The following is a 26,969-nucleotide window of genomic DNA, read 5'->3' as shown; positions in this document are numbered from 1 at the left end:
GCATTATCTCAGAAAAAAAAAAAAAAAAAAATCTAACATTTTTCCATTTTTATGCCTTACTATAGCCTTACCTCCAAATTTTGGTCTTTTTCATATTTTACTAATTTTTAACGCTTTACTGCATTTTCCTTCCAGTTTAAGTGTGCTCATCATATTTTAACTGGTTTTAGGGTGTTATGATAGCATTATCTCAGAAGAAAAAAAATCTAACATTTTTCCATTTTTATGCCTTACTATAGCCTTACCTCCAAATTTTGGTCTTTTTCATATTTTACTAATATTTAACGCTTTACTGCATTTTCCTTCCAGTTGAAGTGTGCTCATCATATTTTAACTGGTTTTAGGGTGTTATGATAGCATTATCTCAGAAAAAAAAAATCTAACATTTTTCCATTTTTATGTCTTACTATAGCCTTACCTCCAAATTTTGGTCTTTTTCATATTTTACTAATTTTTAACGCTTTACTGCATTTTCCTTCCAGTTTTAGTGTGTTCATCATATTTGAACCAGTTTTAGGGTCTTATGATAGCATTATCTCAGTAAAAAAAAAAAATCCAAATTTTTTTTATTTTTATGCCTTACTATAGCCTTACTTCTGAAATTTTGGTCTTTTTCACATTTTACTAATTTTTAACACCTTACTGCATTTTTACTCCAGTTGAAGTGTGTTCATCATATTTGAACCATTTTTAGGGTCTTATGATAGCATTATCTCAAAAAAAAAAAAAAATCCAAAATTTTTCCATTTTTATGCCTTACTATAGCCTTACTTCTGAAATTTGGTTTTTTTTCACATTTTACTAAATTTTAATGCCTTATTGTATTTTCACTCCAGTTTAAGTGTGCTCATCATACTTGAAGTAGTTTTAGGGTCTTATGATAGCATTATCTCAGAAAAAAAAAAATCCCAAATTTTCACACAGCCTTTCTTCCAAATTTTTGTTTTTTTCACATTTTACTGTTTTAACTCCTTACTGCATTTTTCCTCCAGTTTTAGTGTGCTCATCATATTTGAACTAGTTTTATAAAATCAATTTTTTTCTTTTTTTAATGTCTTACTTCCAAGATGTAGGTCTCTTTTACATTTTACAAATTTTTAACGGTTTACTGCATTTTCACTCCAGTTTTAGTGTGCTCATCATATTTGAACTAGTTTTAGGGTCTCATGAAAAAAAAAAAATCCTAAGTTTTTCCATTTTCATGCCGTACCTCCAAACTTGATTTTAGGGTCTTATGACAGAATAATCTTAGAAAAAAAAAAATCATTTTTAATGCCTTACTTATCACCTTATTTCAGAAAAAAATTCCAAAATGTTAACTTTTTTGCCTTACTAAAGCCTTATGTCAGGAAAATAAATTCAGAAAAAAATCTGTTTCTGGTACATACTGTACTTCCCTCTATTGACCTGTATGTGTATTTAATTCACCTGCGTTAATTTTCCTAAACCAGAATTATTTAAATCACCTGAACATTTCTGTGCTGTTATTATAAATGTGAGGTTAAACACCACTTTTTCACACCTGCCTTAAACCTTTTAAGAGTATTTATTTTAATTTTATTTCTTGCGACATGTTATTCTAGTTACATCACAATATCATTGAAATGTTAAACAGCTGATTCAACAATAAATCAGTGTTATAAACAAATAATTCATTTAATCATAAATATACAATGTAATACAGTATTTGAATGAATCTAACAAAAATATAATCTATATCCTGTTTAAATTTGATGTTTTTGTTTTTTAAAGCAAGCTTTTTAGAGACTGCAAAAGGCTTCAGGAATAAATATTTCATAATACAAGTTTTCAATTATTTTCATCATTTAACAATAATATACAATGTTTAACTACCGCGCACTCAAGTAGTTACGTATTTTTTTAATATATATTTGTGGTATTTACTGTGCACATGACAAAGAAAAAAAAACACCACTAGGAGGAGCCAAAGTTTTAAAAATACATTTATTGTTCTTCTCACAATGCAGATGAATAAACAAAATGACTGTACACACCAGCAGACGAGGGCTGGTTCTTTTTTTTGTCTTTTTTTTTTTTTTTTTAAAGAAAAATGACAAACAATTAAAGCAGACCTTTGAAAAAAAAACAAAAAAACAAAAAAACAATAAGGCCTTGGAGATGCAATAACACGGACAGTTTTTTTTGTTTTGAAACTCTTACTAAAAGTTTTAAATGCCTGATATATATAAATATAAAAAAAAGAATGAGGTTGTAAAAAGTATGAGTGAGAATGGCACGTTTTGACGTGGTTTCACAGACATCTGCATCTTTAAAACAAGGTGGCACAGAGTGAGTCGCTCTCAGGAAGACACAAATCATCCTCTCTGGAATCCTCAGATAACTGATAAGATGTCTGTTTCCTGTCTACGTTCGCTGGGAACTTTTTAGATAAATCAAACAGACGTGTGCTGCCAATGGTCGTCTAAAAACACAACAACAAAAAAAAGTAACATCAGCGGTTTGTTGAGTCGGGTTTTCCTCTCAAAGGTCATTGAAATCCAGCGTCGTCTTTTTTTTTTTTTTGTCCTGATTAGTTAAAAAGTTGCAAGTTTTAAAAAAAGGGGTGATGTACAGCAGCACCTGACTTCATGATTTCAGTGAAATTACTTAAAAATGCTTGTTTTAGGTGGAAAAACTACAACAAAAGCCTCAACTTCGTCAATACGTCCAAACAGCAGAGCTTCTAATGACGCTTCCATTCATGATCAATACAGGGAACTAGGTTAAAAAAATGTAAACACTCTGATGAGTCCACAATCAACGACTACTTTTCAACAGTTTTGGTTTTGACTTTAAAAAAGAAACAGAAACACAGGCCTCAGAGTTTGACTGTAGTTAAAGTGACAACGTTCAGCTTTGGTTGGCTGATCAATCTCTGCTTCGGCTCTTCTGTTCTGTGCCGTTTCCTCTCCGGGGGGGGGGGGGGGGGATGAAAGTGTCTCATGAGGTGAAGGAGGGGGGTCTAATCTACGTCTACTGAAGGTTTCATTTCAGGGTTTTCAAACCATGGCTCTGAAAGCAAAGGACAGAGCAGCGCCCAGCGCCAGGCCCAGAGACAGGAAGAAGGCCATGACGGCTCCGGCCGTCTCAGCCTCGTGCTGCTTCACCTTCCTGTAACCAATCAGAGACACACGAAACATCAGGGTCTAACTGACCAAGAACAGATCTGACATGTCCCACGTTTCCACTTCAAAGGTGCAGAAATGTTTGTTTTCACACTTATTTTGTCTTTGAAATTCTGTTTCTTCAATCTGAAGTTAGCAGAGATCCTATTTCCTTAATATTCCAAACACCTGTTTAGTATGTTCCAGCTTCATGTTCCGAATACTTCCAAAAAAACTTTAAAATCCAAGAAATCTCAAAAAAGTTTTAATTCACACACTGGCCTTTGCCTATTAGCCTCAAATGGAGTTTACAGCTGCAAGAATCTAGATTTTCTAGACTAATAAACGGGATGATGATGGTCCATTGTTCTATTACCACATTTATTTATTTATCTGTATAATATCCACTGTTATCCAGGAAGTTTATTATTATTTGCTCCATAATATACTGTATAGTCATCTTAAAGATGTAAATCCTTAATTTAATCAGAAATTATTTTAAAAATGGCAAAAACCGTGGAAAAGGTGGTGAAATGGGAATTTTAAAAAAACCACACAAATTGGTTAAAAGTTGCAAATTAGAGTGACCAAAAACAGACAGAAAAAGTGGTAAAAAGGGTTCAAAGTGTCAATATTGGAACAATTAGGTTAATCTGGCAAACAATGGGCAAGACAAATGGTGAATGTGGTTAAATTGGCCTAAATAAGCATGAAATATGGTGAAAAGTGACAATAATGAATCAACATATGTAATATTAGGTGGGAGAAGTGGTGGAGAGGGTTTATAAGGGCAGATAATGTCTTGAAAGTGAAAAAATGTGCAAAAAAGCCATTTAAATTTGAAAGAGAAGTGGCAGGAATGGGAGTAATATAGCAAAAATGTATTGAAAGGACAAGAAAAGTGATGAAATTAGAACTGAGAGGCTGAGAACCCCTATTCTTAATAATTCATTATTAAAAATGACAAATACATCTGTTTTTTATTCTTTTGTTAAACTTGTATATAAACAAGGTGGGAGTTGTTTTCACGAGCATGTGATGAAAAACAGTTTTTGTCCAGGAAGCAGTTTGGAATTCTGTGAAGGAAAAGTGTCTGTGTATGAATGACTGAGTGTCATTTTCCTTACTTGGGTCCGAAGCACATGCAGAGGCTGGCCAGGTATCCGTTGGAGAAGGAGAAGAAGATCATGAAGATGATGTACCAGGCGTCGTGGTGGAAGAGCACGGGCAGGTAGTGACGAGGCTCCACGTTACACAGCATGAAGAGAGGGATGAAGACCACCCTCAGACACACCAGAGCAGGAAGCCACCTGCTGTTTTGACCAGGCTGTACACAGCACATGAACACATGAAGGTCATTTAAGTCAGAATGTAGTTTTTTCCTCCAAAAAAACCAATAAAGGGAGGATTTTCTCCATCTACTGTATATCCAGAATCCAGTACTGATCACATCCCATTGCACTATTACTGAATGCATTTGAACCATCTTAGTGACTTCATTTAGAATTTTTGGAAATATTAAACAGCCAGGTCTTTCATTCAGCATAAAATATCCTTCTCTACTGCCCCCTAGTGGCCGCCAGGATAAAAGCTACAGTAAAATCTTTATTACTTGTTAGAGATGAACCTGTAAAGCAGGGGTGTCAAACTCATTTTTAGCTCAGGGGCCAAATATGCAGCAGTTTATCTTAAGTGGGCTGCTGATTTTTAGGCAGGAAAATTAGGAATTTGAACATTTTTAAGCTCTAGTTTGCACTTCAACGTATAAATAAATGATAAAATATGTACGGCACTGATAATATCAAAGCCATAAGTGACAGATATTAAATTCTTAAGATTTTGAGGCCAATTTTTATTTAATTTGTGAAAACTTTGTGGAATAATTTGAAGAAAAAGGCAGAATTTGGGAAAATGACTGCCATCATGTAACATAAGCATGGGGAACATGTGAGCCCTGCTAATAATGAGTTTCAATAAATTTGTGTATTATTTTTGGAGATATCTACAACTGAATTAGTAGGTAATTTATCTTTGTTTCTCAGATTTCTTTTACTTTCTCGTGTGGGCCAAATTGGATGTCCTAAAGGGCCGGATTTGGCCCCTGGGCCTTGAGTTTGACACGGGTGCTGTAAAGACTAAAAATAGCTGAAAAACATTAATGTGTAAAATATATTTTGTACATCGGGCTTTTAATTTCACGGTAAAAAAAATTTAAATGTTGCACGAGATTCCATTGAAAACAATCAAAGGCTGCCAAGGAGCTTATATTTTCACCAGCATTTATTTATTTATTTATTTGTCTGTTAGCAGGATTACGTCAAAAGTACTGATTCTGATCGCTCATAATTGGCGAAATTTCAAAAATTCATATCTTGGTTTGATCCCGTTAACTGCCAAAATCTAGGAAAGAGGAAATTTGGTGCTTGGCGGAGTTGTTTCTCCTTGTCCGTCCTATAACTCAGCGTGTGTTAAATAGACGTACATACAGTACGTAGTTTGAAACAGGAACAGGCTGGTGTAAAGATATGATGAGAGATCACTGGGTGCCCGAGAAACCCTTTAGATGCTGATTGATGAATAAGATCACATGGTGCAGCAGCAGACTGCAGGTCACACTGTGTCCACTGTTTCAACCTAAAACTCTCGCAACGCCTAAAAAAGAACAGGTTACTTCCTCTGGATGGAAGGAAACGACATTTCTGTATCAACTTTTACTCCTGGATGAACGTTTGCGCGTGTGTGCGTGTGCATGTGTGTAGGATAATAATCCAGCTGTGAAGGCTCCTCCAGATGTGAGAAAAGAAGGGTGAAATCCTTCACGGTCACTTCTGTCTGAACTCTGATATAAACTTTTACTCGCACATTTGTCCAAAACCAACCACTTTCCTTCTCTTTCGCCGCAGAAACATTCCACTAATCTCTGATGATAAACAGTGAACGGTTGCTTTGTCAACATGCCCACAGGGTCACTTCAGGGTGGTCATTTCAAAACGACGTGTGAGAAACATTTATACACAACAAGGATTGTTATTCTGAGTTGTCCTTTTGGAGACGGTCCAATTATTGCTCACTCTGCTCGTGAATTATTAGCACGTCTTGAAATACGCTCCAGCTGTACATCACTGACACTGGTGGGAGTAAAACGTGTGGAAGAATGCAGGGATGTTACCAAACGTTATCAGATTTAAAAACCCAACTGCGTGAAAAACATACATTTCTTTACAACCAAACTCTGCCAACTGAAGGATTGATTTGTTGTTACGTTGATACTGACCCACATGCAGAGGGCCGTCAGACTCCTGCCGGCCCAGTCCATCAGGTTGAAGAGGAGGAAACATGCCACAGGGATGAAATAGGTATCTGCAAAGAAAGCCAAGCAAACAAGCTGTAGCTAAAAGAAACACAACAAGTATCAGTTTAACAAACTCAAATAAAATAAAATAAACTCACATCCTAACTAGTGATGCACTGAAATTCCGACCAACGAAAGTTTTTGGCTAAAAATGGCCTAAAAGTGCATTTTCGGTTTTCGGCCGGAAAACTTTTCTCACCGAAAAAAGTCGACTGAAACAAGATGTTATGATGACGTGAGAAACATCCACGAGTGCACACTTGTCTGGAAACGGGCCAACTTGTCCGAGGACTCCAGGAGCGGCTGTTTTTCAACACATCTGAGCACTAAAGTGTTTTCTGAGCAGAGTTGATGGGGCACATAAATGTGTTTTATGTGTTTGTGTTACTTAGACACTGTAATTATGGCAATACGCGTTATAAAGATCGTCACACTGATGGGATTAAATGATGCACGCCGCAATCAAAACACAGAACACTTGGAGACGCACACGTTCTGTGACTAAAATGCACTTTGTGTTTTAATGAGAACATATTTAACTCTTCCAGCTGCTAAGTCAGTTATAGGCCTGTACAATATTGTTTAATGTATGAGTGAGGTCAAGTTAAACATATTATTATTTTATTTTATATTGTGCATTGTTGGAATGTCAGTGCTAAATAAATATTTTCAATATATTTTCTCTCTGAAGCATTAATATCAATGTATACAATTGCAATGTTTTAATTTTAGTGAGGTTCGTACACATCCTTTGTATAATAATTTATTTTGGAGTTTCAGTTTCGGCCAAGAATTTTCATTTTGGTGCATCTCTAATCCTAACACTGCATGTAGTTCAATTATAACAAATTCAAGCTACAAAAAGTATAGCGTTAAATTAAATAATGGGTTTCAAAGATCTCGCAAAAAGTTTAAATTCTTAATATTGTTTCGTTAAAATGACTGATCAGCCTCAACAACTTTGATAATTTTTGGGGCATGTGTGGCTTTATGTTCAACTTCCCTACGATGGAGAAACAGCAGCGACACAGAAAAAACTCACCCCACTCTTTGTTTTCTACTGTAGATTTCACTTCAACGGTCACAGCGGGAAAAATGCCAATAGTCACAGTGAAGATGAAGCAGACGGAGAGCGCCGTCACCCAGATCTGACGGAGAACAGAGGAGGAACGATGTCAACGTGAACACGCAGGCGTGCGAACGCATCGTCGATGTTTTACCTGTTTGAAGATGTTGAACACAGACACGCCAGGACTGGGCTCATCATCCACAAGATTTACTACCGGCAGCTTCTCTGCTGCACTTTCTAGAAAAGACACAAAATAAAAATCGATCAATGTGAGCTGCATAGATCTATACGTCCCTGGTTGTGTCAAAGGATGTGGTCAGTTCTTAGTTATTGTAACAAATGCTGTAAGACACTACAGCTAAACTAAAAATCAAGCTTTAAGAACCGACTTTAAGAAAATGGTGGTGAATTATGATGGAATATTTAGACCTTGGAAGGTTAGGCTTAAGAAACCCTCATATTTATTTAATCAGTACTCGCTCGTCCTGATTTCAGTCACTGGAGACGCTTCCTTGCAGAACCTTGCAGGTTTTCACTTGTGGAATAAAGTCCTTAAAGTGACGGTTGGTAAAGTCTTTCATCATCTTTATTTCCTGTTGCTCAGGTCAGCGTGATATTAGAATACTTCTACAGTACATGGAGCAAATGGATCACATTCATAATACTTCCATATAAGTACATTATGTTTAACCCCCCCAGTACAATCTCCTTGTTCTTTTGTATATAGTTATTATTATTGCAATAAGGGAGGAATTTAATATTTTTGAACTTTTGCGTATGAAGATAAAAGATTTTAGTGACAAATGAGCAGAAGAAAGATGCTCAGGTTGTCTAAGGAATTTCTGTAACTCCATCCAAGTGTAATTTGTAATTGCGTCAAAGTATAACTATGGTAGATTTTGATTTATATGTGTTGTATGTGTTGATATATAAAATAATGTACACTTTTCTTTTCCTTTCTTTAATTATATAATTTTTTAAACCTACATGGAAAAGAGGGTGATTTGAACCTCAAAGGAAGAAATATGTATTATTTGTTTTTCCAGGTTTATTTGATTCATTTATTTAGTTTTATTTCTCTCTGAGTAAAAAACCACATGCATCTATTTATTTTATTATTTTATCCATCAAATTGTGTTGTGTGCCACCCTTTGTAAACACTGTGTGAATGTTCAAACAAAAAATAATAATATAATAATAATAATACAGCTGCGCGTCTGTTGCAGGTGAATGAGACGTTCACCTTGTTTTATTAAGTCCATCATCTTGTTCTCGTCATCCACAGACCGTCTGGATCCATTACTCTCCATGTAGACCTGGAAGAACTCCTGCAGACAAAATAAGCCAGTCTGATTCTGGTAACAGAATGACAAATTATGTCTGTAAACCTTGTGTGAAATGCTTTAACATCCATGCAAACGACTGGATTTCACACAAACAGCTCTGTAGGGCATCAGCGTGATGATGAATGTGTGTGTGTTCTTACCATCCTGGGCAGGACGAGATAGGACACTATAGCCAGGAGGATCACCACACAGGCTGTGATAAAGTAACCAAAGGCGCTGTCCTGCAGCTCTGATCCAGCTGTGAACACGAGGCACAAACATCTGTTTAGTGTCGAACACTAAGAAATATACAAGACTTTGCGTTTTGGGAAAAGTAACTACTTTCCATGTTGAATCGACCAATGAAAAACAGAATCCACTGTTAGGCGCGGAAATTGACAGAATCTGAATGAAATTAAACCTGCTCAGATTCAGTAAACCATTGATCCCTGAGGGGAAATTGGGTGACAATAATGCTGCTCTCAAACATCTTTATATGACATAAATAATTCAAAAGGAGCAGTGAGATTAATCCATGTCACTACAAATTATATATACCTTTTAATTGTAGCTTACACATTTTTATTTTAGACATACATTTTTATTTAATTATGGTTTTCTTTTTTATTTATTATTATTCATTTTGTTTCCTCATAGGAGATAAAAACTAATATTTTCAGAAAAAATTGAGACATAATTAGCAAAAAAAATGGAATTTGTAAAATAATAAATTGGATGTGTGTGAGTGTATGTGTACGACGCACTGGCCAATGCGCAGATCATGGAGAAGGCGGCGAATATTCCAGCCAGTCCCTGTCCGCTCATAATGGGAGTGGTGTAGGAAGCTGGTAGAATCCCAGCCAGGCCGAACAGGCTTCCCTGTAGAACCGCCCCGAACGCTGTGGAGAAAGAGTGAGAGGGAAAGAAACGGATCAGTGAGACTAAAAAACAAACAAACAAACAAACAAACTAAAAAACAAACAAAACTAAAAAACAGCTTCACATTGACAGGAAGAGTAAAGACACAACAATTTCAGAAAGTTAATTTTGTCTTCTTTTTTTTTAATAATAAGTTATGGTTTCATTTATTCAGACGTTTTTTAGTAAACTGACAATGATCTCTTCATATATTCCGACTGCCAAATGTCAGTCTTCCTCAGAGGTGTGTGCTGATCACTTTCATGTGTCCTTAATGACTTTGCTCTGGGCGTGGCCAACTTGAAAGTTCTGTCAGGCTGGCCACTCCCAGAAAGAACTCGTAAGGACACATCAAAAAGATCAGCAGACGCCTCTGAGGAAGACTGATAGTTGGCAGTCGAAACATGTGAGGAGATCAAAGTCAATTTCCTGAAAAAAGTTGTCTGAGTAAACAAAACCCGTCGCACAGTGTTTTTCAACCCTGGGGTCCATGAAATGTCTCGTAATTGATTGACAAAAAAATTTATTACTGAAAAAATATATTTTCAAACATAATTCCTTTTCAAATGAAAACAAGACACAATTTTAAACAATTATTTTATACTTTCACAAATGTAAATAGAGTAAAATAAATGAATAAATATAAGGATAAAATGCAGTATAAAAATAACTTGGCTACTATATATTTGAAACATCAAAGACCTGCCCCTGTTCAAAGCAAAACTATAGACTCACCTGTTTAGAAAGACGTTTGATACATAGTTCTGTGGCACTTGTTTTAAATGTGATAATGGTCTGTTTTTAATTATATTATATGCAGTTTTTTTTATTGCGTACAGTACAGCGCTTCGGTCAACTTTGGTAGTTGCAAAGCACTTTAGAAATAAAACTTGATTTTGATTTGAAACACAGTATAACAAACATGATCAAAAACAAACAAAAAAAGTCTTTGGGGTGACCAGAAATTTGTGATATAAAAATGGGGTAAAAGCTTGGGAAACCACTGCCTTAACATAAAATGAGTAAAGAAACAAACTGTTGACATGAGGACAAAAAAAAAAAAAGACAAATCAGATCAAAGTGTTTAATCGCTACATAACTTGTCGTTTTTAGGGAGTAATCGATTTTTTTTCACAACGATATAAAGTCCCTCCAATTCAACAGAAACAACGTCTGTAAATGGAATGTAACCGACAGATATCAAAGCTTTGGGGTCCTTTAATTCAAACACTAGCTGCACCACTGAGGAAGGGGGTGATCTTATTCCTGCTGTTCAGAGGCTTTTTACAAACAAACAAATATGGTGAGATTACACAATGTTTCTGAAGCTCAGCGGGCTCCGAGGAAATGTGTGTGAACTTTCCCTCGCACACTGACGGCAGAGGGTCTTCATCAAAGAGGACTAATGCAAATAATCATTTTGTTGAGGTTCAGAAGGCGATGTTTTTAGAGTTGACGGGTAACTTGTGGAAAAAACAACAGTTTTGAGTAGCAGATGAGGAGAGGGATATTAAATTTTTAACTGAAAAAATCTCAACATACAGAAATTGAAGGTGAGAAGAAAATACTTTTGAAACACTTTTTCCAAATATACAAGTCACAGAACATAACGTACCTGGTCACATGACCACTCAAAGTGCAATTATACTTTGTCTACATTTATAAATATCGCTTATTTAGCGACAATCTGAAATGGAAACAGCTACTAAATAAAGACGTGCATCGTTGGCAGTCGAGAGCGAGAAACTCACAGTTGATGCAGACTATTTTGATCATGGTGAGGGTGAAGAAGGGCACAGGTTCAATGTCCACCTTGACGAACACAGCGGTGAGCAGAAAAACCACGAAGATGACCATCAGGCTGCCCGAAATCCGTAACTTCTGAGGAATTCTGAAAATGCGTGATTGAAAATACGGTTTGCAAACATAGCTCTAATAAACACAAAAGCAGCACAAATTGATATTTTGACAGAAAAAGCTGCTAAATGATCTAAAAAGTAGGCTGAACGCTTAATGGAGAACAATGGGATTTTTTAAAGGCAAATGGGGGTGTGTGACATCATCAATCATGTGATTTCAAGATGGCAGAACACAGGTTCTAAAACAGTAAAGTAGTCCCATTTTTAAAAGTTAATAAAACTAATATGGTGCAAAATAATGCGTTTTGTTAGGCATATATCTTCTAATAAGGACATTTCAAAGATTTTAGGCCATATTTGTAAAAACAGTGGAGGATCATTTTAAAGGCTTCAATGTTTTTTACATAAGAAAAGACTTGTGTGGACTGAGCGTGTGTACTGTGAGGAGGGTGGGTACCTCTGGTGGATGAAGGAGTTGAGGCAGGTGAAAACGAGCAGAGGCACCATCGCGCACAACGTCATCACGTTGTTGAACTTGGACTGCAGCACATTGTGACTCTCTCCACCCTCCGCTGTCAGGTTAGCCGTACTATTAGAGGATTTCTCATTCAGTCTGCTGGTGAAGTACTGAAGAGGAGGAGGAGGGAAATGCACAATTTCTATTACTCGCTAATAAGTGCACGGTTTACTGCAGGAATGAAAAAATACACTACAGCAGTATTGCTTAAAAAGTGCTGATTTGTTTTTGTTTTTTTTTTAATCTATCTGCAAAGCAAGGAATCTCTGTCCGTGTGTCTGTTCTTCAAATATCTTTGCAAATCAGGCTCAGATTGATCTGAGACTTTCAACATGGCTGCTGCTTGGTTCAAGGGTGTGCAACGTCAGATTTGTTTGAACTGCAATTATACTGTTCATAAATTATTTCATAAAATTGTCTTAATATTGAGCTGTTCTGCAAATCTGCATTTAACTCGTAGTCATGGTAACTCAGGATGTGTAATTCAGAATTAAATTTACATCAAGAATTGAGTGTTTACAAGGTCATTTTATGGAGGATTTAACTTTTATTCTGAATTAAAGTTCCCATGTAAACCATTCATTGAAAAAGCTACTTAACCTCCCACTTTTTATAGCAAGACATGCTTCCTACAGGGACTGCACTAGTATTGAAGATAATAGTCAGAAGTAGCTTGAATCACAGGAGCGATAATATTCATTTTGTGTTCTTTTTGAATAATATGTCAAGGTTGCATTTTATTCAGACACAATTTTTCAGGAAATTGACTTAATCTCCTGACATGTTTCGACTGTCAACTGAGCGCTTTGATGTTTGCTTGACTTCAGTGTAATCAAAGTAGAGATCAAAGTAAATTACCTGGAAAAAAATGTGTCTGAATAAATGAAACCTTAACATATTATTCCAAAATAAGATAAAATTAACTTGCTGGAATTATTACGCGGAAGTCAAGAAAACATCAAAACGATCAGCAGACAGCTTTGAAGAAGAATGGGAGTTGACAGTCGAAACATGTCAGGAGATCAAAGTGTAGTAAATTTGTAGGGAAAAACGTAACATATTACAGAACATGATTGTTGACATTTTTTGAATTATTGGAGATTTGTGATTCATATCCCTGGATTAAATAATCAACTTTGCTTGTCTTCAGTTGTTAAAACATTTTTGGGTGAGTCAATGAGTAAACTCCATGAGAAATTCCACTTTTTTTAGGAGTTAAGCACTTCTACTTCAAAGGGATTGGCTGAGATTACCCACAAACCCACCTGGCTGGACTCATTTCTGGCTTCCTGAGTGAAACCAGGTGGATCGGGGAGGGAAAGGTAAACAAACGAGTGATTCCTCTAAATTAGGCAGCATTCCATTAGAGTCTGAACTTTTCTGCCACATATGATATAACAACAAAAACAACCAGGGAGACACAGAAGGAGGTGTTTTTTTTTTTTTTTTTAAACATCTGCCTAAAGTCAACAATGTATCTTTTTTTTACCATTGTTGCCGTCATGAAGAAATTCCATGGCAAGAGAGTTCCCAAGCCTAGGATGAAGAAAATAATCCAAACTGCATTGTAGCTGTAAGACAAAGTCAACATTAAAGCGCCTTAAAGTGATTCATCAACACTGAGTTCTTTGTGAAATCACACGTGTGTTAATCTTGTTCAAAAGTTTTTCTCACTTGTCCCGGGGTGCTCTGCTGGCTGTCATGGTTCCTGTTAGTTAGTTGGTGTGTTGAGGGTTGGATTAGAGTGGCACAGGGTCTGCAACACACAGATAACACCGTTCTAAAAGTGGAACACGTGAAGTACAGGCTGACGATCTGGATCTGCTCTGGGGGGGGGTGAAGACTTTTGACCATGTGACAGTTGTTTTCCTATTTGCTTACATTTGTGAGCTTTCACATAATAATGATTTCAGTAAGTTCATTTTGTCTTCATAAAAACACATTAAAGCAATCAGTAGATGCCTCTAAGGAAGACTGACAGTTGACAGTCGACACATGTCAGGAGATCAAAGTAAATTTCCTGAAAAAAGTTGAATGTCATTTACTTTTGACTTCCCAATCTACAGATTCAAATTGAATCCTTCAAAGCTTCAGCATTAGAGCGATTCTAAGCAGTGTCATAAAAAAAGCAACAACTTCAACGAGTAGAAACTGAGGTCTTTCAGAGATTGTTAAAGAATAATTAAAAGCAGCAAAATTATACCATTTACAATCTTCACAAACATCTTCCACACTTAGAAGTCCAGGCAACAAACAAAGTATTTCTCCTTACTCGACAAAAAGCAGGAAATCTTCCCTCCGAAAGCCGTCAATCACAGTCAGGAGAATCCCGCTTCTTCTACCGCGTGATGCACAATGAACGAAAAAGGGCCGTCGAGCTGCATGTGTTTGACTTTAAAACCAGCCAGAGTTTCAGTAGGTCGACACCCAGCAGCTATCTGCAGCTCACTGGACCTCCCCCTCTTTGCATCTCACTGTCCATTCCTCCCCATTCCCTTTACATCTAACACCCTGTACTGTACTCAACAGTCCCTCACTTTAGGAATAGGGCTGAACGATTTTGGAAAATAATCTAATTGCGATTTTTTTCCCCCTCAATATTTCGATTGCAATTTAATATGAGATTATTTTTTCAAGGGTCATGCATTTTTCAATGAACACAAGCAATAAATCAACCTGTTTCATAATAAATAATTTCAGATTTATTTAAATAAATCTAAAAATTAAAATTTTTAAGCACAGATTACAACAATAAAGCAAACAACTCTTAAACATCTTTAACTTCTTGAACACTCAGTACAAGACAGGACAAGAAAAAAATAACAAAAATTGCAGCCTTTGCCATTAGAAAACTGTGTTTTATGATATCACGATAATATTGCAAATGCAATTAATCATTCAGCCCTATTTAGGATTAGGAACTAAGTAAATTAGCTTCAAATAAAGTCCAACTAATCGTGGTGGTACACAGTTCAACCCGAGGTGACATCTCATCCCTAAATGTTTCTTTTCCAAATTAGATTAGGATAATTAGATAATTAGAAAAACGTAGGACCAAATGATGGAAGAATACAATATCAAGAGCACATGCTATACCACAGGGGAGTCAAACTCATTTTACAGTAGTTCAGCGGCCAAATACTGAAGTTTTTTCCAAATGGGCAGCAGATTTTAGGTAGAGGAAAAAAAAGCTAAATTTCAACATTACTGAGCCATAGTTTGTACTTCCAGGTATAAATGATATATAAAGTATGTAAGGCACCAATAATATCTAAACAGTAAATGACAGATCAGTCCCTGCAGGATCTTCACTTGACTGTTGTGTCCTTTCCTTGGCAGGAAATTGCAAGATTTCAGAAAAAGTGTCAGTTATTTCCACAATTTGCGATACAATATGACTGAGATCGTGTGATAAAGGCACGGGAAAAATGTAAGCCTCTGCAAATATTGTGCAGTTTCATCATATTTGTGAATTTAGAATGGTTGAAAAATCTAACACTGAATTATTTGGTATTTTGCACACGTATGTGCGTCTACTTTGTGCTTTTTAATTTCTCCAGACCATGTTGGCCCATGCTTTTTGACTTGCTCCTGGTGTTATATCACAGAAAATCTAAATGTAAATAGTCTTAATATCTTAAATGTGTGAAACATTTTAAGTAGGTGGCTGTTGTGATTGTTTTTGTACATTCCCAACACATTATCAAAGCAGCATTTTTAAGTGTTTCACCAGTCCAATAGGTGGAGGTAGTGAGCAAAATAAATCAGTATCTGCATCCATACTTATGAACTATTACTCAATATAAGTGGAATTTTCACCACTGAGCAGACTGTAGTGAAGCTCTTCTACTAACGTCAAGCTTTAGTTGCTGATAAGTCCCGTGGTTAAAGTAGTCTGTACTCAGAGTGAGTTACAGAGGAGGACAGAGGGCTTTTTATATGAAGGGGCCAAACACACAACAACCCATTAAGAGTGTCACGCATGGAAAGTACTCGCAGAAAGTAGAGACTACCTTTAAAATCCTGTAAAATGGCATGTGACACAGGAAAAAAACTCCATCAGATTGTCTTCATATTTGTGACGTACTAGTGCAGTGCCCGTAGGAAGTACAGTATGCATTGCAATAGAAAAGTGGGAGGTTAAGTAGCTTTTTCATGAATGGCCAAACAAGGTTGTATTTGAAGATGGGACGTACGTGCCTTTTGCTTTTTTAGCCATTGAGAAAAAGCAAAAACAGTAATGCAACAGCATGAGATTTTAAAGTGTTTTGAAGGCTAGATCTGGTTAGATTTATTTTTTGAGGATAATTAAAGGGTATGTATGGTCGGATATTGTAAAAAGTATGAATTTATTATGCATCATTGTTATGCTGTTGCATTGGTATTAAACACAAACCCTTAGTATGTTTAAACAAACATGTTAAGTTTATAATAATTCGTTTTACGACAGAAATTGGTAAAGTAGATAGAGAATGATGCGCACGCACACACACGCACGCTATGAAAGGGTGGATTGCTTCTAAATTCATGTGCACCAGTCTAACGCACTTGTACCTGCCTGCCCAACTTTCACTAAACTTACCTAATTTAAGTAGTTGTAGTAGGTGTAGTGGCAGGTGTGGCATGAGTGAAGCTATAGTAATCAGGTGACCTTCACTACGTAGCGCCATCTGTGTGACACTTAGAAAAAATTGTTAGGGGTCCAGGCGTGTAAACGCGTGCAAGTGTGTGTTGAGTGTTGTATCCTGTCCAATCACAGCAACCATTTGACTCAGAGCGTAACACTACCACTCTATCGACGGGTGTCACGACACAGACTGTAACCGGACTAAATGATGGTCCGTTATACACTCAACACACACACGCACGGTGGTACACACCTGCATGCGTAAGCGCCTAATATTTACATGTCACATAGACGGTGCTACATAGTGAAACGTGCCTGATCGCTATAGCTTCACTCACGCCATACCTGCGTCTACGTGTGACCGATCAATTTATGTTTGTTAGGTGCACATCCAGGTGTGGCGTAGGTGTGCATACACTAATGCATACACAATGTGTATGCACATTAAAGTGCTTGCAGACGTGTGCAATCCACCACGCACGCACGTCACAATTTAAAAATATATAACAAGACTGAAACAGGCAGAAGCAAAAATGCTAATATGCCCAATATAAATCATAACATTCAATTCAAGTTGCCTTTTTCAAGAATACACACAAAAGAAATGCAAGCAATCTACATTTGAGTTGCCTTTTTTTTCAAATAATGCAAATATATATATACACACTACAGTATATATTAAATAGTGTGTGTCACTCGTTTTTTTCTCTTTATCAACATTATTCCACAAATTACTGAATTCCAACAACACACCAGTAGGAGCCCTTCCTAGATTCCTGTAGATGTAGGAACTGTGTGTGTCTCCGTCAACTTCCCCTGTCTTCAAGTCCAGCCATCTGGCAGCAATCACCCACTGCTAAAATAGTGCCCACATAGCACTTATCAACACTGAGCTCTCTTCAAAATTAGTTTCACCAAGAGTTATGGTTTCCTCTTTGGAAGCCACAGTGGAATAAAAAAAAAAACATTGATCCATGTCAAAATGGTCAAATCTTTTCTGCTGAACAAGATTGCAAATAGAAATATATAAATGTCACATACAGTAGTGTCATTGCCTAACAATTCTGAGATTATTGTTGGTTTAAATCCCCAGCTTGTCGTCTCTTTTTACATCCTGGGTGCCCCCTACTCTCCCTTACACCCCAGTGAAACCTAATCCAGCACTAGAGCTGGATGATATATCAAGATTCAAGATATATCACGTTTCCTATTTTGGGGATATTAAAAATTACAATATCGCCTCTATCGATATATTTTGTTTTAAAATACTTGTTGTAGGAGTCACTACTTTCACTACTTCTCGGAACAGCATAAAAAGCACAGTTTGATGGATTGCTCATTGCGTTCTAACCCAGACCTTCCCCAAAACAAGCCATACTACAGAACTCACTCACACGTGCTGTCCCTTAATAGGAGAAAAAGACTTAAGTGGAACATATCGTGCACTGGTTGTTAATAAATGTGCCTGTGTGGCATTTTGATCATCAAATGTAACTGACAAGAGACTCTGGTCAGACTTTATTTGAGAAAAAAAAAAAAAAAATCATCAAGATTTACATGGTACATCTCTATTTTTAGAAAAAATATTGAGATGTTTGATGAAAAAGGCATAAACCTGGTGGCCTCCATTCAAAAAAAAAAATATCAAATTAGAGCTAAAGAAGTCACCACACAAGCATAATTACCTGCAGTTAAAATGTTAAAGGAGGAAAAATGACAGAAAATATCCTGTCTGAGACATTATGATTAATTTACCAAAGGTCAGGCACCCTGAACTCGTGTCAACAAGCACAAGTAATCGCTGTTCAAGATGCCGCATAAATGTCACGTTATCCCTAAATCCACAGCACGATGTATGCGTTTATCAAACATTACAGCCCCTCAGACTCGAGTTTCTAATTTCACACTGCGCTTCCCAAATTTAGCACAGACGCACAAACAGAAATGGAGATTGCTCAACAGCCCGAATCAAGAAGCTCCGGCGGGAGCACATTAAAGTTGCATCATGGTACGCTGGATTTTATGACCTCTGCTTCAATTTCAAGCCACGTTTATAGCTGTTCTTTTGTCAAGGTCAGTGAAGAAAACTCAGTCCCATGGAATCAACGTTACGTCAGAAGGGGAAAATACAGACTAGGTCACGTGAGCAACATCCGGAATACAACTAACTTTAATCTTTGCACAAACTAATGATTGATACATGTCACCAGTCACTGTACTCATCCACAACAGTGGAAACATTTCATTGCACACTAAAGCAGTGGTTCTCAACCTTTTCAGCCAATGACCCCTAAAGGTGCCAGAGACTGGGGACCCCCACTGTAGCTGAAGGTGGTTTAACATTGAAGAGCAGTCATGTAGAGACAAGGCCATCTATAAGGATGAGAGCTTTTTGGGGCCCGCCCATCCATAAAGTCAGCAAAATGATGGTCCATTGAGCTATGAATCTGTGATAACCACAGTTATTTATTTATCTGATTAATATCCACTGTTACCCAGGAAGTTTATTAGTATTTGCGCCATAGTATATGGTCATCTTAAAGATGTAAATCACTGTTTTAATCATAAATAAAATGGGTTCAAAGTGACCAAAAATGGTGGAAAAGGTGGTGAAATATGATTTTAAGAAACACAGAAATTGGTTAACAGTTGCAAATTAGAGTGGCCAAAAACAGAGAGAAAAAGTGGTAAAAAGACTTCAAAGTGTCAATATTGGCCTAAAAGTGGGGGGGAGGGGGAGTAATGTAATTTAAATTGTCATAACAAAATCATGAATGTGGTTAAATTAACAAAAATTGGCATTAAATATGGTGAAAAAAGGTTAAAAGTGACAATAATGGCCTGGGTCAACATATGTGACATTAGGTTGGAAAAGTGGTGGAAAGTTTATGTGTCGAAAATGTCTTGGAAGTGAAAAAAATCTGCAGAAATGGCATTGAATTTTGATGGAGTGGCAGAAATGGGAGTTATGTAGCAAAAATGCATTAAAAGGAGCAAAAATATGGCAATAATAAGTGATGAAAATAGGTTAAAATAAGGGAAGTTTGGTGTAGTTGCAGCACAAAGCTGTTAAATCACTGCATTAGGTTTGTTCAGGATTTATTGGTTGGCTGATGGAGACACTTCTGTAAGGAGGACGGACAGACGGAGCGGAGATCAGAACAGCCTGGATACAGGCTGTTCTGATCTCCGCTCCGTCTACAGTAAAAGTCAGCCAGTTTATAACAGTAACATAACAGCATGACGTTACCAAATCACCACGTTGGATTTGTTCAGAAGTGATCGTGTCCGTATCCTGTCTCAGAGTCCAACTCGCTATGATTGCTCCACAATAGTTGAAGGTAAAAAGAGCCGACGAATCAGTCTGGTTCCAGTAAAAAGTGAGGAGGAGACTTCATGTAGTAAAGGAAACTCAGAAATTTATGTGAAACCTAACTTGAGCACAGCAGCCCATTCTGATTGGCTGAGCTGTCTGAAGGGCACCCTCATCAGCCAATAGAGTGCGGCCTATGTTAGGCTGCGGCATTTGTGTGGATTTGTCTTCGAAAATTGCTAAACTATTGTAATGCAGCCAATAAAACATTGTGCTTTACAGCCCGGAAATTACGGTAAATTGTTAAAAAAATATTCCTAGTTTCTTGAAGGAATGTGGCAACCCTCTCCGAGTGTCTCGCTATTGCTAATGGGGTCCTGAACCCAGGTTTAAAACCCTTGCACTAAAGGTCAACTTCTCAAACAAGTGAGTTACATTTGATAAGTGACTGATACAATAAAAGAGATTCATGCTTCATTCCCAGGAAAACAATCGCTGGGTTGTTGTAAAAAAATGTCAGCGTGCATCTGTGTTGGTGCTGATTAAAAAATTAATCTTCCCATTTCTCTTGAACAGAATTCCAATGTACAGCATAGAGGGAACTACAGTGGAAAAACCAAGCAGACTGCTGCTGCTGCTGCTGCAGGCGGGACTCACAGATAATCATTTCCCTTTCAAACATCATGTGACTCTTTGTGATTACCATCTTCTCTTCATTCTAGTCATTTGTACTTTCATTTAGCAACAGTGGTCGAGCGTGACATTTACTCTACTAAGTGTGAATCTTGATGAAGTGTGAATCTATAATGTGTTAAGATAAGAAGAGTTGAGGAAGCCAAAGTGATAGTTTTGGGATGGTTGGCTTTGAAGTCTATAACAAAGTCGTGTTAGTGTTTTTATTAACTTGTCTTTCTGGCTTTAAATCAAATAGAGTGAAAACAGTCCCAGTCAGTAGGTATGACATAAACACTGGTCTGATATCCCTTATTCTCAACTGTTTGTTCACAAAAAACACATATTGTATAAATGTAGCACCACTAAAGGTAATAGCCCAGGGTGAAGAACAGAGACCACTCATCTACACACAGACTGATTGAATTATCCCTTAAGTCAACCTGGAACAACAAGGAGTGACTCGTTCAGCCACGTAGGACTCAAATCTAAGCATGACGGTTGCTCAACATGCTCCACGAATGAATCAGCATTAATGAACTGAAAGTTTGGTTTGAATACGAAACTACCACTTTAAATCTAAAAACATCTATCCATCCATTTTCCATGTTCCTTTTAAGGGTCTTGCTGTTGTCTACCCCAGCTTTATAGTGTGCTAGGCAGGGCTAGGCACAACTCACTCACACGTGCTGTCCGTTAAATGAGAAAAAGCTTAAAGTGGCACATATTGTGCAGCTGGTTACGTCATCACGTCTGTTAATAAATATGCCTGTGTGGCATTTTGCATTACAAATTTAACACAAAATTGTTTTTTCCTGGTGAGATTTTATTGAGTTAAAAATATTTATATCGTCATTTTGAGAAAAAAATATTGAGATATGAATTTTGTTTGTTTTGGTGCCGTTCTTTGGCAACACTCTGCAAACTGTGCATTGACGAAGCACAGACGGACCATCATTTTGCTGACTTTATAGATGAACCCGAAAAAGCTCCCTTTTAAAGAAGGCCCTGTCTCCAAATTAATGTTCATGTCTGTTCAACCAGGTACAGTGGGGGTCCCCAGTCTCTGGAACCGTCATTTTGGGGGTCGCGGGCTGAAAAGGTTGAGAACCACAAGTCGAGTGACCCCACCTCCTTTAACCAGCAAATCCCTTTCTGACACTGTCAGATGAGAGAACCAGAAAACTCATCAAAAGACATACATTTTTGAGTCGACTCAAGTGACGTGGCTTAACTGATGAAATTGTTATCTAATTATTATCACCATGGCTACACAACAGTAGACGCCAATGGCTTTTAATGTGTAAGACCAGTGAGACTGCAGAACACCCTCTATAGTCCAATCATTCCATCACAGCAGCCTTAGAATGCACACAATATTATGTCTGAGTCAACTAAACAGGTGGTGAAATCCAACTCCAGCTTCCTATGAACCAGTGCTGCTGTCCCACCACTAGTTTGAGTGAAAAACAAAGCGTCAATTCTGCTGTGGTCTTTTCCTTGCTCCAGGGTCAGCAGTATCACAGATAGCACAGACACGTGTGACATAGTGCCCCGAGCCAGGAAGAAATCCGTCAGTATTCAGAAGAGTTACAGCAACACAATGGTGGGTTTACCACAGAATAAGTAAAAAATAAAAAAATTAAAAAAAAATCACAAATTCAATATCGAAAATAGCTTGAGTTTAAACTCTCCAACATTGTGTAGCCGATCTGCAAGAGACTGAATGTGTGGCCAGGATTTTATAGGATGAGTCAGCAGAAGTAGGTTTGGTTTTACTAAACACTTCCCAGGAAACTGTCCAAACTGGGAAAATGTAACGTTTATTTCTGTACTATTATTGTATGACATTAAAACGTGTCTGTTAATATTTCCCTAATTTATATAAAAATAAATTAATGTGCGAGTCATGTATTTTTGCATTCTCTTTGTTTTTAAAACACTATATTCTTGTTATATATATATATATATATATATATATATATATATATATATATATATATATATAAGAATATTTAAATGAGATCATTCTTAACTATAGGTATAGAAAATTATTGCTGCATCAATAAATCAAAGATCATTTGCTCAAAAAAAAGATATGTGTTGAAAAGTAACTGCCACGTGCATAGAAGTGTTTCTACTTCAGTGTGATATCGTGATGAATACAGGACTTCACATCCCACAATGCAACGCACAAAACTTTTCCGAAAATGCCAATAAGAGTCTTTACAGTGGACTGGAGACTAAAACAAACTTGTGTGACAAGTGACAATTTAGACCTTTTTTCTTCCATTTTGGAGTAAAATAAGTTTGATTTATTGATCCATGAGATATACTATGGAAGAGGAGTAGGGCCACTTAAAAAAAAAAAAAAAAAAAAAAAAACAGCCAGTAGTGAGAAAAATTCGGACAAAAAAATAAAATAATTTTAATAACATTAAGACAAAAAAAATAAATAAAAAATTACTTCCACTACTCGCTTTGTTTTTTCCTCACTCGTGGCTCTTTATCTACCCCCCAAATATGGTGTTAAATGTGTGTATAAATCAAGCTTTTCAACCTTGGTGTTGTGACCCCATGTAGGGTCGCCTGAAATGCAGTAATAGTACCAGTAATTGATAAGAAAAAAAAGTTACTGATTTTTTTTTTTCTCAATATTCTTAAGACTACACACAATATTAAACAACTGTATTCTATATTTTCACTTTCTCAAATATAAATCTAAAATATAATATACTAAAAAAAAAAATTTTAAATAATAACTGATGAATAAATAAATAATAATGTTTTATATATATATATATAAAAATTCTAGAAAAAATAAAAAAATAAAGTGTTTGGGGGTCGCCAGAAATTTGTGATAGTAAAATTGGGCCATGATCATAAAAAAAAAAAAAATGTTGTACAGCCCTGGTATACATGCGGTGTATTGTCTGTAATGAGTCAGCCTATAGATGTGGGGTGACACACACACACACGCGCACACGCGCGCACGCACGCACACACACACACACACACACACACACACACACACACACACACACACACACTCCTGTACTTCCTTCCAGTTATACTCTCTCACACACCGTATAAAGCACCGTGGACCCACGTGTTACCGATTTACAGTGATGATGATGACACCACACCACGTGTTTTAAATCACACAGTCCTGTCTGTACTAAGCCCTGCTCCACATTGACCCACATGAATACGGTAATAATAATTAAACGTCTGTATGGTAGCTGTGAGGTTGATGAAGGTGTGTGTGTGTGTGTCGGTTTTAGAGTGTGTGTGTGTGTGTGTGTGTGTGTGTGTGTATAAGGCGACAGGTGGATACTTCACGGACCACTCGTCAGGATTGGCGCTAAATTTAATACCGCGCCGCAGTCAACAAAGAACGCACGCGGGCACCCGCATTTAAAAAAAAAAAAAAAAAGCGGCAAACCTAACTTCACCGATATCAATCGGAAGCGAGATAAAGCCACAAAAAACAAACAATTCACACCTCAAAGTGCACGAATGACGTTATAAAATCACTCAAGCGTCTGACACACTGACACTTTTGGTTATTTCAATGAGTGAGACGAACATTAAAGGTGAATTTGTGAGAAAAACAGCCACCCAAAAAGCTGACATTTTAATAAAGCAGGTTAAACTAGTCATAAAGTAGTAGTTCACTAGTTAACGGTGTTGTTAGTGGGTTAAAGTGGTCCTACCTTGTCCTGTGTGTTGAGTGTCGGTGAGTCCGATCCTCACAAGACCTCAGCACTGAAAGCACTGGAAACACGCCTTCAAGAACTGCTCGGAAAACTCAGTTTCCCCTCGTCTGCCCTGCCATCACCCAGTAAACACCCACTTCAAGAGAACAACAAGAGTTATTGTTGTAGGCACAAAAAACACACAAAAACATCCTTGGCTTTAGGAAGTGGTAAGTGTGCCTGTTTTGCACATTAGGCTTAGTTAATTATCATAACAGAGTAAAAATAAAACCTTTACACTGAACACAGTTTGAATGTTAAAAACACTTACACCAGTGTTTTTCAACCTTCGGGTCGGGACCCCATGTGGGGTCGCCTGGAGTTTAAATTGAGTCACTTGAAATGTCTAGTAATTCATAGAAAATAATATAATTACTGTTTTTTTTTTAATTTTTTTTTAATTATTATTATTTTAAAATTTAAACAATATGTATTCCATACTTTCATATTGTCAAATACAAATGTAGTTCTGATCTTACTTAAAATAAATAAATACACATCTGTGCTGGCAGAACTAGTTATTAATTCTGGCTACTCTGTATTTGTAATACAGTAAAAAAAAAAAATAATAATAATAATAATAATAATAATGAGGCACACAATGCAGATTTATTTGTAGAGTGCTTTTCATACAAAAGGCAATTCTATGTGCTTTACATGATTATAAAACTAATGCAACAGAAAACATTAAATAAAGTTTGAAGAAATCAACAATAAAAAAATTAAATTAACAATAAAATGATTTTAAATCTTCCTCTAAGCCATAGAGAAAAGAAAAGCTTTTAACTTGGATTTAAAAATGTTCACATTGGAGTGAATACAAACTTAATACTGTGACTCAAAAATCATCAAACATTCAAGGCATCAACTCACAGTAATCCACAAGAAAACAACAAAGAGATCCAAATCGATCCAATTGTGACTAAATAAAGAAATGTGATTTGCAAAATAGCAATGAAGTAGAACAAACGTGGGCAACTGGTGGCCCAGGGGCCACACGCAGCTCTCTGTCCAATTTTGTGCGGCCCCCAAAGTGAATACCCAAAATTAAAGAAAATACAAAAAACAACAAAAGTACAAAAAAACTACTCCGAAAACAAAAAATGACAACAAAAACTCACAAAATGACTGTAAAAACATAAACAACATAAGTTCATATATACAAATACAAAAAGGACTGCAAAAACATACGACAAAAACAAAATGACACAAGAATGACAGGAAAATATATATATATATATAATGACAACAAAAAATCAATCAATCAATCAATCTTTATTTGTATAGCACCAAATCATAACCAATGGTATCTCAAGACACTTTACAGTAGAGCAGTCTTAAGGACGGGCTCTTCATTTTATGGATACACACATATGCATATATACGTATATACACATATATATGTATCCCACACCCAACATGAATTCATCATGGCGGCAAGGAAAACCTTCTGTTAAGCAGCAGGAACCTTGTGTGGATCCCATTCCTATGATGAACAGCCATTCACGTTATGCTGTGTTGGGTGTGTGCAGAGGAGAGGGTGGAGACAGAGATGTTGAGACTCTGTAACTCCACACTAAGGATCCCACGGACCTGCAAGACAAAAGCCAGAAGGAGTACAGGAGCAAACACACAAGGGAAGAAGCAGACATAGAGGGAGTGTTTGAGAGAGGAATGGGACCCTCTCCGGTCCCTCTCTAACCTAAATGACCTCTCTCTTAACGCCCTCTCCAACCTCTCTCCAACCGAGCATGCCAGACCCCCCCACCGGCAGTCTATGCCTATTGCATCTTAACTATGAGCTATGAGCTGGTTCCTAACTAAAAGCTTTACCGAAGAGGAATGTTTTGAGCCTAACCTTAAAGGTAGAGAGGGTGTCTGCCCCCTGAACCGTGGTTGGTAGATGGTTCCAGAGAAGTGGGGCCTGATAACTGAAAGCTCTTCTTCCTATACTACTTTTAGAGACAAATGGAACAACGAGTAGTCCAGCATTTTGAGAGCGTAGTGTTCTGGGGGGATTGTATGGCACTACAAGCTCCTTGAGATAGACTGGTGCCTGTCCATTTAGGGCTTTATAAGTGAGAAGAAGAATCTTGAATTCTATTCTATATTTCATGGGAAGCCAATGCAGAGAGGCTAATACAGGAGTAATGTGATCTCTTCTCCTAGTTTTAGTCAGTACACGTGCTGCAGCATTTTGAACCAGCTGAAGTGTCTTAAACGACTTGCTCGGGCAGCCTGCTAAAAGAGTTACAATAATCCAGTCGAGAGGTAACAAAAGCATGGACTACCTTTTCGGCGTCGCCCTGAGACAGGATAGATCTGATTTTAGCAATGTTACGGAGATGAAAGAAGGCAGTTCTTGAAGTTTGTTTTATGTGAGAGTTGAAGCATAAATCCTGATCAAATAGAACCCCAAGGTTTCTAACAGTTG

At 37.0% G+C, this 26,969-nt stretch overlaps 1 protein-coding gene across 5 annotated transcripts in view; it reads right to left on the bottom strand.

Annotated features, from left to right (window-relative positions):
• Positions 1–2,046: 2,046 nt before the first annotated feature.
• LOC114477263 (equilibrative nucleoside transporter 1-like) overlaps positions 2,047–26,969 on the bottom strand; it is a 43,796-nt gene continuing 18,873 nt past the window's right edge. Inside the window, exons 1-13 of one of the 5 annotated variants that reach the window (XM_028469483.1) lie at positions 24,494–24,632; positions 13,840–13,921; positions 13,655–13,736; positions 12,106–12,275; positions 11,541–11,680; positions 9,636–9,770; positions 9,033–9,130; positions 8,790–8,874; positions 7,698–7,783; positions 7,520–7,625; positions 6,400–6,485; positions 4,253–4,452; positions 2,047–3,132 (exon numbers count right to left, since the gene is read on the bottom strand). In XM_028469483.1, the coding sequence (XP_028325284.1) occupies positions 3,021–3,132; positions 4,253–4,452; positions 6,400–6,485; positions 7,520–7,625; positions 7,698–7,783; positions 8,790–8,874; positions 9,033–9,130; positions 9,636–9,770; positions 11,541–11,680; positions 12,106–12,275; positions 13,655–13,736; positions 13,840–13,868 (1,329 nt within the window). In that variant the 5' untranslated portion in view covers positions 13,869–13,921; positions 24,494–24,632 and the 3' untranslated portion in view covers positions 2,047–3,020. Of the gene's footprint in view, positions 3,133–4,252; positions 4,453–6,399; positions 6,517–7,519; positions 7,626–7,697; positions 7,784–8,789; positions 8,875–9,032; positions 9,131–9,635; positions 9,771–11,540; positions 11,681–12,105; positions 12,276–13,654; positions 13,737–13,839; positions 13,922–14,437; positions 14,590–20,042; positions 20,182–24,493; positions 24,633–26,969 lie in introns of those variants that run through there. The other 4 variants (XM_028469485.1, XM_028469484.1, XM_028469487.1 and 1 more) reach the window with 4 other exon arrangements.

Source organism: Gouania willdenowi, chromosome 15 (genome assembly GCF_900634775.1).
Source record: "Gouania willdenowi chromosome 15, fGouWil2.1, whole genome shotgun sequence".
In the NCBI taxonomy this organism is placed as follows: Eukaryota; Metazoa; Chordata; class Actinopteri; order Blenniiformes; family Gobiesocidae; genus Gouania; species Gouania willdenowi.
This window is presented reverse-complemented; position numbering and strand designations above follow the sequence as displayed.